The sequence below is a fragment of the Ranitomeya imitator genome, chromosome 2 (genome assembly GCF_032444005.1).
Source record: "Ranitomeya imitator isolate aRanImi1 chromosome 2, aRanImi1.pri, whole genome shotgun sequence".
NCBI classification, from domain to species: Eukaryota; Metazoa; Chordata; class Amphibia; order Anura; family Dendrobatidae; genus Ranitomeya; species Ranitomeya imitator.
The window spans coordinates 171,920,096-171,937,599 of NC_091283.1; the positions used below are offsets into that span (position 1 = coordinate 171,920,096).

General features: G+C 47.0%; 1 protein-coding gene across 1 annotated transcript in view; it reads left to right on the top strand.

Moving 5' to 3' along the window:
• Nucleotides 1-17,504, top strand: part of LOC138662406 (collagen alpha-2(I) chain-like) — a 554,904-nt gene that overhangs the window by 397,785 nt on the left and 139,615 nt on the right. Inside the window, exons 11-13 of the mRNA XM_069747980.1 lie at nt 7,526-7,579; nt 10,687-10,740; nt 13,662-13,769. Coding sequence (XP_069604081.1) covers nt 7,526-7,579; nt 10,687-10,740; nt 13,662-13,769 — 216 coding nt within the window. The remainder of the gene's footprint in view (nt 1-7,525; nt 7,580-10,686; nt 10,741-13,661; nt 13,770-17,504) is intronic.

Here is a 17,504-nt window from a genome sequence, read left to right on the forward strand (position 1 = left end):
TGGTGATAGAACTAAGTTTCTGAGTTTCAAAAATAATTGTAAACTATTTCTGGCCTTGAAACCTCGCTCCTCTGGTGATCCAGTTCAACAGGTTTTGATCATTATTTCTTTTTTTGCGTGGCGACCCTCAGGACTGGGCATTTTCTCTTGCGCCAGGAGATCCTGCATTAAGTAATATCGATGCGTTTTTCCTGGCGCTCGGATTGCTGTACGATGAGCCTAATTCTGTGGATCAGGCAGAAAAAAATTTGCTGGCTCTTTGTCAGGGTCAGGATGAGATAGAGTTATATTGTCAGAAATTTAGAAAGTGGTCCGTGCTCACTCAATGGAATGAATCTGCGCTGGCAGCTATGTTCAGAAAGAGTCTCTCTGAAGCCCTTAAGGATGTCATGGTGGGATTTCCTATGCCTGCTGGTTTGAATGAGTCTATGTCTTTGGCCATTCAGATTGGTCGACGCTTGCGTGAGCGTAAATCTGTGCACCATTTGGCGGTATTACCTGAGCTTAAATCTGAGCCTATGCAGTGCGATAGGACTTTGACCAGAGTTGAACGGCAAGAACACAGACGTCTGAATGGGCTGTGTTTCTACTGTGGTGATTCCACTCATGCTATCTCTGATTGTCCTAAGCGCACTAAGCGGTTCGCTAGGTTTGCCACCATTGGTACAGTACAGTCAAAATTTCTTCTGTCCGTTACCTTGATCTGCTCTTTGTCATCTTATTCTGTCATGGCATTTGTGGACTCAGGCGCTGCTCTGAATTTGGTGGACTTGGAGTATGCTAAGCATTGTGGGTTTTTCTTGGAGCCCTTGCAGTGTCCTATTCCATTGAGAGGAATTGATGCTACACCTTTCGCCAAGAATAAGCCTCAGTACTGGACCCAGCTGACCATGTGCATGGCTCCTGCACATCAGGAGGTTATTCACTTTCTGGTGTTGCATAATCTGCATGATGTGGTCGTGTTGGGGTTGCCATGGCTACAAGTCCATAATCCAGTATTAGATTGGAAATCCATGTCGGTGTCCAGCTGGGGTTGTCAGGGGGTACATGGTGATGTTCCATTTCTGTCAATTTCGTCATCCACCCCTTCTGAGGTTCCAGAGTTCTTGTCTGATTACCGGGATGTATTTGATGAGCCCAAGTCCGATGCCCTACCTCCGCATAGGGATTGTGATTGTGCTATCAATTTGATTCCTGGTAGTAAGTTCCCAAAAGGCCGATTGTTTAATTTATCTGTGCCTGAGCACGCCGCTAGGCGCAGTTATGTGAAGGAGTCCCTGGAGAAGGGGCATATTCGCCCGTCATCGTCGCCATTAGGAGCAGGGTTCTTTTTTGTAGCCAAGAAGGATGGTTCGCTGAGACCTTGTATAGATTACCGCCTTCTAAATAAGATCACGGTTAAATTTCAGTACCCCTTGCCGTTGTTATCTGATTTGTTTGCTCGGATTAAGGGGGCTAGTTGGTTCACCAAGATAGATCTTCGTGGTGCGTATAATCTTGTGCGAATTAAGCGAGGCGATGAATGGAAAACTGCATTTAATACGCCCGAGGGTCATTTTGAGTATCTAGTAATGCCATTCGGACTTGCCAATGCTCCATCAGTGTTTCAGTCCTTTATGCATGACATCTTCCGAGAGTACCTGGCTAAATTCCTGATTGTGTACTTGGATGACATTTTGATCTTCTCGGATGATTGGGAGTCTCATGTGAAGCAGGTCAGAACGGTTTTTCAGGTCCTGCGTGCTAATTCTTTGTTTGTGAAGGGATCAAAGTGTCTCTTTGGTGTGCAGAAGGTTTCATTTTTGGGGTTCATCTTTTCCCCTTCTACTATCGAGATGGATCCTGTTAAGGTCCAAGCCATCCATGATTGGACTCAGCCGACATCTCTGAAAAGTCTGCAAAAGTTCCTGGGCTTTGCTAATTTTTATCGTCGCTTCATCTGCAATTTTTCTAGTATTGCTAAACCATTGACCGATTTGACCAAGAAGGGTGCTGATGTAGTCAATTGGTCTTCTGCTGCTGTGGAAGCTTTTCAAGAGTTGAAGCGTCGTTTTTCTTCTGCCCCTGTGTTGTGTCAACCAGATGTTTCGCTTCCGTTCCAGGTCGAGGTTGATGCTTCTGAGATTGGAGCAGGGGCTGTTTTGTCGCAGAGAGGTTCTGATTGCTCAGTGATGAAACCGTGCGCCTTCTTTTCCAGGAAGTTTTCGCCTGCTGAGCGAAATTATGATGTGGGCAACCGAGAGTTGCTGGCCATGAAGTGGGCATTCGAGGAGTGGCGTCATTGGCTTGAAGGAGCTAAGCATCGCGTGGTGGTCTTGACTGATCATAAGAACTTGACTTATCTCGAGTCCGCCAAGCGGTTGAATCCTAGACAAGCTCGTTAGTCGTTGTTTTTTGCCCGTTTTGACTTTGTGATTTCATACCTTCCGGGCTCTAAAAATGTGAAGGCGGATGCTCTGTCTAGGAGTTTTGTGCCCGACTCTCCGGGTGTATCTGAGCCGGTGGGTATCCTCAAAGAGGGAGTAATTGTGTCTGCCATCTCCCCTGATTTGCGGCGAGTGCTGCAAAAATTTCAGGCTAATAAACCTGATCGTTGTCCAGCGGAGAAACTGTTTGTCCCTGATAGATGGACGAATAAAGTTATCTCTGAGGTTCATTGTTCGGTCTTGGCTGGTCATCCTGGAATCTTTGGTACCAGAGAGTTAGTGGCTAGATCCTTTTGGTGGCCATCTCTGTCGCGGGATGTGCGTACTTTTGTGCAGTCCTGTGGGATTTGTGCTCGGGCTAAGCCCTGCTGTTCTCGTGCCAGTGGGTTGCTTTTGCCCTTGCCAGTCCCGAAGAGGCCTTGGACACATATCTCTATGGATTTTATTTCAGATCTTCCCGTTTCTCAAAAGATGTCAGTCATTTGGGTGGTCTGTGATCGCTTTTCTAAGATGGTCCATTTGGTACCCTTGTCTAAATTGCCTTCCTCCTCTGATTTGGTGCCATTGTTCTTCCAGCATGTGGTTCGTTTACATGGCATTCCAGAGAATATCGTTTCTGACAGAGGTTCCCAGTTTGTTTCGAGGTTTTGGCGAGCTTTTTGTGGTAGGATGGGCATTGACTTGTCTTTTTCCTCGGCTTTCCATCCTCAGACTAATGGCCAGACCGAACGAACCAATCAGACCTTGGAAACATATCTGAGATGTTTTGTTTCTGCTGATCAGGATGACTGGGTGTCCTTTTTGCCTTTGGCTGAGTTTGCCCTTAATAATCGGGCTAGCTCGGCTACCTTGGTTTCGCCATTTTTCTGCAACTCTGGGTTCCATCCTCATTTCTCGTCAGGACAGGTTGAGTCTTCGGACTGTCCTGGTGTGGATACTGTGGTGGACAGGTTGCAGCAGATTTGGACTCAGGTAGTGGACAATTTGACCTTGTCCCAGGAGAAGGCTCAACGTTTTGCTAATCGCAGACGCTGTGTGGGTCCCCGACTTCGTGTTGGGGATCTGGTTTGGTTATCTTCTCGTCATATTCCTATGAAGGTTTCCTCTCCTAAGTTTAAACCTCGTTTCATTGGTCCGTATAGGATTTCTGAGGTTCTTAATCCTGTGTCTTTTCGTCTGACCCTTCCAGATTCTTTTTCCATACATAACGTATTCCATAGGTCATTGTTGCGGAGATACGTGGCACCTATGGTTCCTTCTGTTGACCCTCCTGCCCCGGTTTTGGTGGAGGGGGAGTTGGAGTATATTGTGGAGAAGATTTTGGATTCTCGTGTTTCAAGACGGAAACTCCAGTATCTGGTTAAGTGGAAGGGTTATGCTCAGGAAGATAATTCCTGGGTCTTTGCCTCTGATGTCCATGCTCCCGATCTTGTTCGTGCCTTTCATGTGGCTCATCCTGGTCGGCCTGGGGGCTCTGGTGAGGGTTCGGTGACCCCTCCTCAAGGGGGGGGTACTGTTGTGAATTCTGTGGCAGAGCTCCCTCCTGTGGTCACAAGTGGTACTTCGGCTGATTCTCTCTGTAAGCTTCCGTTGGTGGAGGGAAGTGGTACTGCGGCTTCTGAGTTTCCTCCCTCAGGTGATGTGGTGAGGTCGTTAGGTGCTGCTCTACTTAACTCCACCTAGTGCTTTGATCCTGGCTTCCTGTCAATGTTCCAGTATTGGACTTGTTTTCCTCCTGGATCGTTCCTATGGCCTGCTGCTCTGCATAGCTAAGTTTTCCTTTGCTATTTTGTTTGCTTTTCTTCTGTCCAGCTTATCTATTTGTTTGCTGGAAGCTCTGGGACGCAGAGGGTGTACCTCCGTGCCGTTAGTTCGGTACGGAGGGTCTTTTTGCCCCCTTTGCGTGTTTTTTGGGGTTTTGTGTTGACCGCAAAGTTACCTTTCCTATCCTCGCTCTGTTCAGAAAGTCGGGCCTCACTTTGCTAAATCTATTTCATCTCTACGTTTGTCTTTTCATCTTACTCACAGTCATTATATGTGGGGGGCTGCCTTTTCCTTTGGGGTATTTCTCTGAGGCAAGGTAGGCTTATTTTCTGTCTTCAGGCTAGTTAGTTTCTCAGGCTGTGCCGAGTTGCATAGGTAGCGTTAGGCGCTATCCACGGCTGCCTCTAGTGTTGTTGGATAGGATTAGGGATTGCGGTCAACAGAGTTCCCACGTCTCAGAGCTCGTTCTATGTTTTTGGATTATTGTCAGATCACTGTATGTGCTCTGACCTCTATGTTCACTGTGGTACTGAATTGCCTAATCATAACAGCCACGGTCCTGGACACATAGCCACCCGTTGTCCTATGTCCTCTGAGCAGATGGATTGCAGCCCAGGGAGGCACTCTTCATACTATGCGTATCCCGCCTGCAGTGGACTGTCAACCCGGAGATGGGCTGCAGTCATGTCTTGTGACCAGAAACGTAGTACTGGTGTCAGGACTCAGGGAGTTTGGTAACCCTGATAAGGGCCACACTCCTCCACCAGTTGATCCCAAGGAAACATGTGGGTGTCCGCTGTATCCATGAGGACGCCAAGGACTACCTTATCACCAGAGTGTCGATAAAAACGAGCCGGGATATGGAGTATCATTATATCTGGGTAATCAGAGACTTGCTACACCCCGTGATAATCGGGCGGGACTTCAGCCTGTTCTGGGACTTTTGAGGAAAGGCAGGGCTACTGATAAGGATGAAACAGTGACCAATGAGGCTGAGGTTCCTGATCTGGGAGTTTCTGGGGAACATTTGGGGATGCTCAAATGCGGGATCTTACCCTTATTAATATAGATTCTAAAAAACACCTACTCAGTGCAAAAAATAGTCAATGACTAGGATGAAAATGGACCAAAAATAAACTACAATGTCCATGCAATAGGCCTGATTTGCTTCTGTCTAGCTGTGGAGGGTGGCACCCTATAGAACGATTTTTTGGCGCCCCCACTCAACAAGGACTGTCCCTCGCTTCCCTATTAATATAAGTGTGAAAACAATCTCCAATAGTACAGAAATGAAAAATTGAGGAGAACAAATATTGCACAAGCCCATATACCGTTCTCTAAGCAGGTATCATGTATAAAGATAATAGAAAGAAATTTTTAGTAAACAGCTTCATTAGGCCAAATCATGATAAGTCCCCAGCAATTATATAGTTAGCAGACATATATAGTTACCCCATCTAATAAATTGAGGCCTAGATGTACTTAGTATTGATTTAGCAGCTCAACTGCATGCTTGCAGATATGCTAATGAAATCTTTAAACAAAATATAGAAGAGGTACTTATCCATTGGCAAAGATTAACCCCAACGCGTTTCCCCGCTGTTGCGGTTCATCAGGAGGTCTTAGAAGATGGTGCAAATAATTAGATGCCGGATGCCAGGATGCAGGATATCCTGCAAGGAAACACTAAAATCCCACATCCTAGATATCAATGAATGAAATATTCCAGTTGTAAATCTGTATTCATTACATAGCGGAATGTGTTGAGAACAATAAAACCTAAAAATTATCAACGTAAATCACAACTAATATCCACAGAGGTCTGGAGTTGGAATGATGCTCAAAATCAAAGTGGAAAATCAAGTTACAGGCTGATCCAACTTCAGTGGACATGCCTCAAGACAAGAAATTGATGCTCAGTAGTGTGTGTGGCCTCCACGTGCCTGTATGACCTCCCTGCAATGCCTTGGCATGCTCCTTATGAGGTGGTGGATGGTCTCCTGAGGGATCTCCTCCCAGACCTGGACTAAAGCATCCACCAACTCCTGGACAGTCTGTGGTGCAATGTGACATTGGTGGATGGTGCGAGACATGATGTCCCTGATGTGTTCAATCGGATTCAGGTCTGGGGAACTGGCAGGCCAGTCCATAGCTTCAATGCCTTCATCTTGCAGGAACTGCTGACACACTTCAGCCACATGAGGTCTGGCATTGTCCTGCATTAGGAGGAACCCAGGGCCAACCACACCAGCATATGGTCTCACAAGGGGTCTGAGGATCTCATCTCGGTACCTAATGGCAGTCAGGCTACCTCTGGCGAGCACATGGAGGGCTGTGCGGCCCTCCAAAGAAATGCCACCCCACACCATTACTGACCCACTACCAAACCGTTCATACTGAAGGATGTTGCAGGCAGCAGATTGGTCTCCATGGCGTCTCCAGACTCTGTCACGTCTGTCACATGTGCTCAGTGTTAACCTGCTTTCATCTGTGAAGAGCAGAGGGCGCCGGTGGCGAATTTGCCAATCCTCGTGTTCTGTGGCAAATGCCAAGCGTCCTGCACGGTGTTGGGCTGTGAACAAAACCCGCATCTGTGGACATCGGGCACTCAGACCATCCTCATGGAGTCAGTTTCTAACCGTTTGTGCAGACACATGCACATTTGTGGCCTGCTGGAGATCATTTTGCAGGGCTCTGGCAGTGCTCCTCCTGTTCCTCCTTGCACAAAGGCTGAGGTAGCGGTCTTACTGCTGGATTGTTGCCCTCCTACGGTCCCCTCCACGTCTCCTGGTGTACTGGCCTGTCTCCTGGTAGCACCTCCAGCCTCTGGACACTACGCTGACAGACACCGCAAACCTTCTTGCCACATCTCACATTGATGTGTCATCCCGGATGAGCTGCACTACCTGAGCCACTTGTGTGGGTTGTAGAGTCCGTCTCATGCTACCACGAGTGTGAAAGCACAACCAACCTTCAAAAGTGACCAAAACATCAGCCAGAAAGCATTGGTACTGAGATGTGGTCTGTGGTCCCCACCTGCAGAACCACTCCTTTATTGAGTGTGTCTTGATAATTGCCAATAATTTCCATCTGTTGTCTATTCCATTTGCACAACAGCATGTGAAATTGACTGTCAGTGTTGCTTGCTAAGTGGACAGTTTGATTTCACAGAAGTTTGATTTACTTGGAGTTATATTCTGCTGTTTAAGTGTTACCTTTATTTTTTGAGCAGTGTATATAACAAACTATATAATAATATTTTTTTCATGTTATCTTATTTGTTTCTTTACTTGGGCTATTCTGTACTGATATTGACCTTTTTGCCTTTCTTATAGAGAAGCCGTGGACCAACAGGTCTTCCTGGTATACATGGGAGGCCAGGCAATCCGGTGAGAAATCCAATACACTTCTCTCCTTTGGATAATTGTTTGCATTACGTATTTTCCGGCGTATAAGACGACTGGGCATATAAGACGACCCCCCAACTTTTCCAGTTAAAATATAAAATCTTCTTAAAAGTCGGGGTCTTCTTATATGCCGTGTGTTGTCTTATAGGGCCGGTGACTAATGTGCCTTTTGGGGGGGAGTGGTCCCGATGACGAAGAGGGGGCATCTCACAGGAAAGTGTGAGTGGAGTATCCTCCACTACCTCATTGTAGCTGCAGCGTAGGGTCACTGTGCTGGGAGCGGCGGCGGCTGCTCCTCTTTGTGCCGCGTGGGTGCTGTGCTGTGGGGCGGTGGCTCCTCTTCGTGCAGCGTCAGGGCTCTGTGCTGTGGGGCGGCGGTGTATCTTCGTGCAACGTCGGGTCTCCTCCGGCATTTCCTCAAAGCCCGGGGGAGGCACTGGCAGCTCCATTGCTGTGATGCCGTGGCCTCCGGGAAAATGGCCGCTGGAGGCGGTGCATGCTCAGATTCAGATCTTGTCTCCTGAGATCTCGGGACGAGATCTGAATCTGAGCATGAGCCGCCCTCAGCGGCCATTTTCCCGGAGGCCACCGCATCGCAGCAATGGAGCTGCCGGTGCCTCCAGGCTTTGAGGAATTGGGAAATGCCAGAGGAGCCCCGACTCTGCACGAAGATACGCCGCCCCACAGCACAGAGCCCTGACACTGCACGAAGAGTAGCCGCCGCCCCACAGCACCCACACAGCACAAAGAGGAGCAGCCGCCACCGCTCCCAGCACAGAGACCCCACACTGCAGCTACAATGAGGTAATGGGGGATACTCCACTCACACTTTCCTGTGAGACGCCCCCTCTTCATCATCGGGACCACTCACCCCCATCCACCATATACACATTGGTGTCTGCACCCGGCGTATAAGACAACCTCCGACTTTTAAGAAGATTTTCAGGGGTTAAAAAGTCGTCTAATACCCCAGAAAATACAGTACTTTAATTTATTAATAACCTTAAAGTGGTTATCTGGTAGCACCCACTTCTGCATTGGAGGCACTAATCCTGTTGCATTAACAGGTGCCTGTAAGATCGTGTGTGTAGCCAGCCGATCCTGTGCTGATGCCGGCAGATGCAATGTCAACAGTACCTCTCACCTCCAGATACAGAAGTTGTAGGCACCAGAGAACCCCTTTAATTAATAACACAACCGTTAATGGCACTATATCATTATATTATATAATTTGTAAAGTTCTTCTTGTACCATCGCTGTTAATTATTTTCTTTAGTAATAGCCGCAGTGATAGACCACTGGGCACCCCTGATCATAATAGTCCATTGGGTTTCCATCATTGTGTTAGTCATGTTACCAAACAAAAGAGGTCAGCATGCTGCGGTATTGTGTCCTGCATTTATGACATCTTTAGGCTACTTTCACACTGGCGTTTTTTGCCAGACGTCGCAATGCGTCGTTTATGGCAAAAAACGCATCCTGCAAAGTTGTCTGCAGGATGCGTTTTTGCCCCATAGATTAACATTAGCGACGCATTGCGACGCTTTGCCACACGTCGCAACCGTCATGCGACGGTTGCGCCGTGTTGTGGCGGACCGCCGGGAGCAAAAAACGTTAAATGTAACGTTTTTTGCTCCTGACGGACCGCTTTTTCCGACCGCGCATGCGCGGCAGGAACTCCGCCCCCACCTCCCCGCCCCTCACAGTGGGGCAGCGGATGCGCTGGAGAAATGCATCCACTGCACCTGTTGTGCAGTGCGTCAAAAGCTAGCATCGGAATCTCTGCCCGACGTATTGCGACGGGGAGATTCCGACGCTAGTGTGAAAGTAGCCTTAGGCTGCTTTCACACATCAGTTTTTTGCCGTCAGGCACAATCCGTCGAATGTTGAAAAAAACGGATCCGTCGCAGATTGTGGAAAAACTGATGCGACTGATCCTTTTTTTCAATGGATCCGACTAGCTGATCCAGCTAATTGGATCCCCCAAAAATTGGAGCATGCTCAGTTTTAAAAAAATGGTATCCGTCACCAGATTCCGTCATTTGACAGATCCGGCGCCATAGGGTTCCATTGTAGCAAACGCCAGCGCTGTCCGGTTTTTCGCCGGAGACAAAAAACATCTTTGTACGTTTTTCCCACCGCCGGATCAACAATTTTTGCCGATGAAACGTCTATGAGAAAAACAGATCCGGCAGCATCATTCACCGGATCCGTTTTTTAAAAAATTCGCTGCATTGAGCCTGACGGCAAAAAACTGATGTGTGAAAGCAGCCTAAGATGTGAACACAAGCCTACTTTTTAAAGACCGCAGTACTACCTAGAATCCTGCAGGTGTAATTGTTTCTGCTTATTCCAGGTACTTGAGTTGTAGCAAATTAAGTAATTACAATAATTGCCCTTGATTGATAAAGTGATTACGATACGTTTGGTGAGATAATTACCTCACTGTTATTCAAAATGGAAAACCATACAGCTATTCATTTATCAATAAATAATACATGTAATAATATAATAAGATTATAAGGCTATGTGCACACGTTGCAGATTAGGCTTAGGAATTTCTGGTGCGGATTCTGCCTCTCCTGGCAGAAAACGCACCTGCGGATTTGTCGCTTTTTTGTGCGGTTCCGCAGCGTTTTTTGTGCGGTTTTCTTGCAGATTTGCTGCGTTTTTTAACCCTGTGGGCTTGTATAATGGAATGGGTACAAAAACGCTGCAGATTCACCAAAAAGTGACATGATACTTCTTTTAAACCGCAGCGTTTCCACAGCGGATTTTCCACAAAGTGTGCACAGCATTTTGTTTTCTCATTGATTTACATTGTTCTGTAAATCAATTGCGGATCTGCAACGTTTCTGCACCCCAAAAAATGCTGCGGATCCACAGAGAATCCGCAACCTGTGCACATACCCTAATAAGCACTAGCTTGCAGATAACTCCTCAGTGTTACCATATACTTATTGGCTCATTCGCCCCTGCAGGTGGGAATGGCCACTGGCTGCACACATCAGCCACACCCTGGGATGTTACCCTACAGTCGATTTTAGTTTCAATAATTAATGTTATTTTTTTTCATATTTTATGTGCAGGGTATGACTGGACCCGCAGGTCAACCAGGAGTGAAGGGGCATTGTGGTCACATGGTATGAATTTTTAGTGATCAGTCAGCCACCTGTTGTCACTTGATGTAGGCTCTAGATATGCCATATGGGCAAGAGTATTGTCCACTGAAATCAGGTTTTTAATTGGCTTCCAATGGAATAAGTGCATAACCTCTAGCCCCTTGCCCCCGTTATATAACATCCAGTTCCTTTCCCCTGGTGTATAACCTTTAGCCCCTCATCTCCAGCCCTTCGCCCCCTGTATATAACATCTGGCCCACGATGTATAACATTCAGACCCATTGCCCCGGTGTATAACATCCAGCGCCTCATACCGGGTGTATAACATCCGGTACCTCACACCCGCTGTATAACATCCGGCGCCTCACACCCGCTGTATAACATCCGGCGCCTCACACCGGGTGTATAACATCCAGCACCTCACACCGGGTGTATAACATCTGGCACCTCACAAAGGGTGTATAACATCCAGCCACTCACACCGGGTGTATAACATCCAGCGCCTCACACCGGGTGTATAACATCCAGCCCCTCACACCGGGTGTATAACATCCAGCGCCTCAGACCGGGTGTATAACATCCGGCACCTCACACCCGCTGTATAACATCCGGCACCTCACACCGGGTGTATAGCATCCAGCCCCTCACACCGGATGTATAACATCCAGCCCCTCACACCGGGTGTATAACATCCAGCCCCTCACATCGGGTGTATAACATCCAGCGCCTCACACCGGGTGTATAACATCCGGCACCTCACACCCGCTGTATAACATCCGGTGCCTCACACCGGGTGTATAACATCCAGCCCCTAACACCGGGTGTATAACATCCAGCGACTCACACCGGGTGTATAACATCCGACACCTCACACCGGGTGTATAACATCCGACACCTCACACCCGCTGTATAACATCCGACACCTCACACCGGGTGTATAACATCCAACACCTCACACTGGGTGTATAACATCCAGCACCTCACACCCTCTGTATAACATCCGACACCTCACACCGGGTGTATAACATCCAGCCCCTCACACCGGGTGTATAACATCCAGCGCCTCACACCGGGTGTATAACATCTGGCACCTCACACCCGCTGTATAACATCCGGCGCCTCACACCGGGTGTATAACATCAGGCACCTCACACCGGGTGTATAACATCCGGCACCTCACACAGGGTGTATAACATCCGGCACCTCACACCGGGAGTATAAAATCCAGCCCCTCACACCGGGTGTATAACATCCGGCGCCTCACAACGGGTGTATAACATCCAGCACCTCACACCGGGTGTATAACATCCAGCACCTCACACCCTCTGTATAACATCCGGCGCCTCACACCGGGTGTATAACATCCGGCACCTCACACCGGGTGTATAACATCCGGCGCCTCACACCGGGTGTATAACATCCAGTGCCTCACACCGGGTGTATCACATCCGGCACCTCACACCGGGTGTATCACATCCAGCCCCTCACACCGGGTGTATAACATCCGGCACCTCACACCGGGTGTATAACATCCAGCCCCTCACACCGGGTGTATAACATCCAGCCCCTCACACCGGGTGTATAACATCCGGCACCTCACACCGGGTGTATCACATCCAGCCCCTCACACCGGGTGTATAACATCCAGTGCCTCACACCGGGTGTATAACATCCGGCACCTCACACCGGGTGTATAACATCCAGCCCCTCACACCGGGTGTATAACATCCAGCCCCTCACACCCGCTGTATAAGATCCAGCGCCTCACACCGGGTGTATAACATCCGGCACCTCACACCCGCTGTATAACATCCGGCGCCTCACACCGGGTGTATAACATCCGGCACCTCACACCGGGTGTATAACATCCAGCCCCTCACACCCGCTGTATAACATCCGGCACCTCACACCGGGTGTATAACATCCGGCGCCTCACATCGGGTGTATCACATCCGGCACCTCACACCGGGTGTATCACATCCAGCCCCTCACACCGGGTGTATAACATCCGGCACCTCACACCGGGTGTATAACATCCAGCCCCTCACACCGGGTGTATAACATCCAGCCCCTCACACCGGGTGTATAACATCCGGCACCTCACACCGGGTGTATCACATCCAGCCCCTCACACCGGGTGTATAACATCCGGCACCTCACACCGGGTGTATAACATCCAGCCCCTCACACCGGGTGTATAACATCCAGCCCCTCACACCCGCTGTATAAGATCCAGCGCCTCACACCGGGTGTATAACATCCGGCACCTCACACCCGCTGTATAACATCCGGCGCCTCACGCCGGGTGTATAACATCTGGCACCTCACACCCGCTGTATAACATAAGGCCTCTCGCCCCCCCAGGTGTATAACATTCGTCCCACAATGTATAACGAAAATGAAAAAATAAAAAGGAAACTGGCCACTATGTAATGGGGTTCATTTGGAAAAGAAGTTGTTGAGAAGGGACATTACTTATAAAGTGTTTCTCGCGGTTCTTCTAAATAATGTACTAAGTGATTCTATTCTACATGAAATAACAATCCTGTAGACCTCTATGTTTTGCTGTTGCCCCTCTTAGAAAATTCATAAATAAATTGACAACTGGGCGTTTCCAGTTGGGTGTGTTTCCTTGCATGCTAGAAATCTGTCACCAGCTGAACACATCTTATATGCAGATTTAAAAATCTGTCTTCTCTCACTATGTAACTATGGATTTGCTGCCAACAATGTGCAAACAGTATGGGGGGCAAAACGATCATTGTAACCCTTTTCCATCCCTATACACTTTGGGCCTTCTTATATCATTGATCGAAGGTCATTCATGCAGGAAATCTACCTGTGTAAGAGCAGCTTAGGTGGCTTAGCCATTCACATCCAGTAATGCTTACTGTATTGGTTGCTGTTCTACCTACCTCACTATGTTTTTTTCTATATTACAGGGGTTGCCAGGCCCTCTGGGAATACAAGGAACACCTGGAACTTCTGGAAAGGATGGGGATTTTGGACTAGATGGGAAACCAGGATCACCCGGAATACCAGGACCAAAGGTGAATTTTACCACATCTACAAAAAAAAAAAAATAATACCAGAACCAGGCAACATACTAGATACCGAGGGGAAGGTCAAGCACTAAGTAGTGCCACGCAGCCCCTCACCAAGAAAAAGAACCAACTCCACAAAAGCCATAAATAATAGGAGTACACGAGGAGCATATAGGTAATAAAGTAGAAATAGTATTTATTAAATAGTTATTAAAACAGTGCAATCAATATACATGATATGTACTCAAGGATGGAAATAGTAAGTGGGTATCCCCCGGTGTGCACCATCTATGGAGCCGACATGCAACCCAAAGGGTGAAAGGAATTTGCTGCACAGAGAACCATGTCACCAATGTCTATATAGAATGCCAGCCGGCGTGAAATGACAAGTAAATAAAAGGCAGCTCTTACCAATACGGCACCAGGACAGGGCACACCGGACAGGATCCACAGGCAAAGACCCCCTGTGGGGGTAGAAGTTGAAAGGCCATCTTTACGGGGTTAAGGTTTAGAAGGTACTTCCATTGACTTTTGATATTAACATTAACGATGCAGTACAAATTAATAAGTGTCCATACTTTCTATATTGAGAGGATCGCTCCGATGAACATTTTCTTTTACAAATCCATTTGCTGATCAGAGGCAAGCAGGCATGGTTCTTCAAGAGGGACCGAATGATCACTTGGTCAATAGATATTTAAGCTCTGTGGCCATCAAATGTATTATATATACAGTATATATATATATAGTATTGCTGGTCCATTTTATTACCCACCTGCCTATTCTTTAGTGGAGAAGGAGATTTACTTTGACTTTGAAATATATAGGATTCTAGATTTTAAAGGTACATTTAATGAGGGTCACATTATCCTAAGGATTTTTGTATTCATCTGTTAAAGGTCCTAGAAATGTTACCAGAATAAATAATAACATTATACATTGGCATGTAAAAGTTTGGGTACCCCTTGTCAAAATTACTGTTATTGTGCGCAGTTAAGTAAATTGAAGATTAAATTATCTCTAAAAGGCCTAAAGTTAAATATGATACATTTCCTTTGTATTTTAGGCCGAAACATATAAAGTCATTTTTTTATTTAAAAAATTATTAAAAGGAAAATGGTCTGGTGCTAAAGTTTGGGCACCCTTGGAGATTTGTGTGCTCAGATAGCTTTGACCAAGGTTTCAGACCTTAATTGGCCTGTTAGGGTTATGGCTTGGTCACTATCATTGTTAGGAAAGGCCAGGTGATTCAAATTTCCCAGCTTTATAAAAACTCAGCCTCCTCTAACCTTGTGCCAAAAAACAGCAGCCATGGGTTCTTTTAAGCAGCTGCCTAGCACTCTGAAAATAACAATGGTGGAGGCCCAGAAAGCAAGAGAAGTTTATAAGAAGATAGCAACGCATTTTCATGTTGCTCTGCACAAATATGGCCTTCATGTCAGAAGAAAACCTCTCCTGCATCCTCACTATAAATTTCAGTGTCAGAAATATGCAAAAGAACATTTAAACAAGCCTGATGCATTTTGGAATCAAGTCCTATGGACCGATGAGGTTAAAATGGAACTCTTTGACCACAATGATCAAAGGTATGTGTGAAGGAAAAATATATGCAAACTGTCTCTTCAGAGAGGAAGAGTACTAGAACTCTAGCATCACATATTGGAAGCAGCAATCCTAACAGTCAATGTCGACCCTTTAGCACAGGGGTGTCAAACTGCATTCCTCGAGGACTGCAAACAGGTCATGTTTTCAGGATTTCCTTGTACTGCACAGGTGATAATTTAATCACCAGCTCATTATTTGTGTAGGTGATTAAATTATCACCTGTGCAGTGCAAGGAAATCCTGAAAACATGACCTGTTTGCAGCCTTCGAGGAATGCAGTTTGACACCCCTGCTTTAGCAAGCCTTGCCACATGACTTAGGATAACAGTCAAACCAGAATCTCAATTTGCAGACACTGTTTTGGGGACTGCCCCTCGTTAGTGCATAGTGTGAGATCTGGTATGGCTGTGGAGAAAAAAGGGCACAGAATTTCAGGAAAAGAACATCTCTGCAACCATTAAGCATGGGGGTGGATTGATCATGACAATCGGGTATTCATGGATCCTGGGAGTTCTTTTACCCCTTAACAAAACCCCATCCCGACTCACTCGGGCTATCCATCTAAAATACCCATTCCCTAAATAATGGTTCAACACACATTTTAATCTTTGGATAAATTGACCACAGCAGCCTTTATTACATTTACATATCCATAACCTTGCCCCCCCCAGGTCGCGTCTTGCCTCTAGCCGCTAGGCACCAGCTCAGAGACCCACAGAGACTCGCCCAGCCAATATCCTTCAAAATTACCCACGGATCCCCGTTATCTCCTCCGTGTGATCCTTCCGTTCCACTCCATTTAATCCACTCAAGGGGGAGTCCAGGACCTTTGGGATCCCCCCTTTGAGCCCCCACTTATTAGCACCACCAACCTCAAGGACCTCCCCCCCACGCCACCAGCATAAATGTTCTGAACCCTCAAACATTTATGTCACGCCACACGAGCAGACCTTTTTCAATGCCCTCTTGTACTGCCAAACACCACATATCCAGACCGATTGCATTCAAATGAATACCATCCTTCCTCCAATACTCCCCCTCTCCAGACTCCAAATCCCGGTGCCGCACCACAATTGCCCCGTTCCTCACCATGAAGCGTGACACCGCTCTATTAAATTTAATCCTAGCCTTATTCAAACCTTGCGCCGACCTCTCCCCATGCCATACTTTTCTGGAGCCGATATCTGACCACACCACTAGTAATCTCGGGAACATTGACCAGAGCCTCAACATGTCAAACTTAATGTCCTTAATTAGTTCTCTGCACAGACGTTTGCCTAGGTCATTTCCCCCCCAGATGTATCACCATCAAGTCTGGCACCCGATCTAACCGAACGAATTTATGAAACTCGGGTAACAATTGTTTCCATATCATCCCCCGTTTACTGATCCAACTCACGACTTCCAATGTTCTTGGCACTCCTAGTTGTCTCCCATCTGGACGAACATCAGCTCTCATTGCTACCCAAAAGACAAAGGAATGACCCATGATCCATGTGAGCAAACTTCTCGGCTCTGCAATACAAAAGAAACATTACAACCATATAACTGAAAAACCTCGGCCGATACTACTGAAATCCTTCATAACAATGACGGACGAATGTAAGAGCAAAATCTCACTGATTCCCAGCGACCAATCCTTTGTACCATCTCATCCCCTAGACCCCTCCTAGCCGCCTCCATCGCTGCCCCAATACGAAATGAGTGCCCACTAAAGTTCTTTGCAGAAATGCCCCCTTTTTCAAGACACCGTTTAAATACTGTCAGAAATTGAAAACGAGATAAAAATTATCCGTCCTCATGCATTAACAACAGATAATTCCCAGGACTCGAGCTCCTCCAAAACTCCTTCAGACATTGTACGGGACCTAAAAGGGAACCGTTTACCCTGAAAAGAACCACTCTACAGCCTTTCCCTTCCGTATCCATTTTGGATGACCTCAACATTATCACCAATCTGTCCTCGTACATATCAACGTCCTGCCTTAGCAGACCTCCTATTTGATACCTGGATGGGCTGACCAACTCCCCCAATCTAAAGGCCCCCAAAAAATGTTAGTGAAAATGCTAATTTAAACAAGGTCACTTCCTTTTGACTGGAACAAACGACCTCTAATTGTTCACCCAAAATCAACAG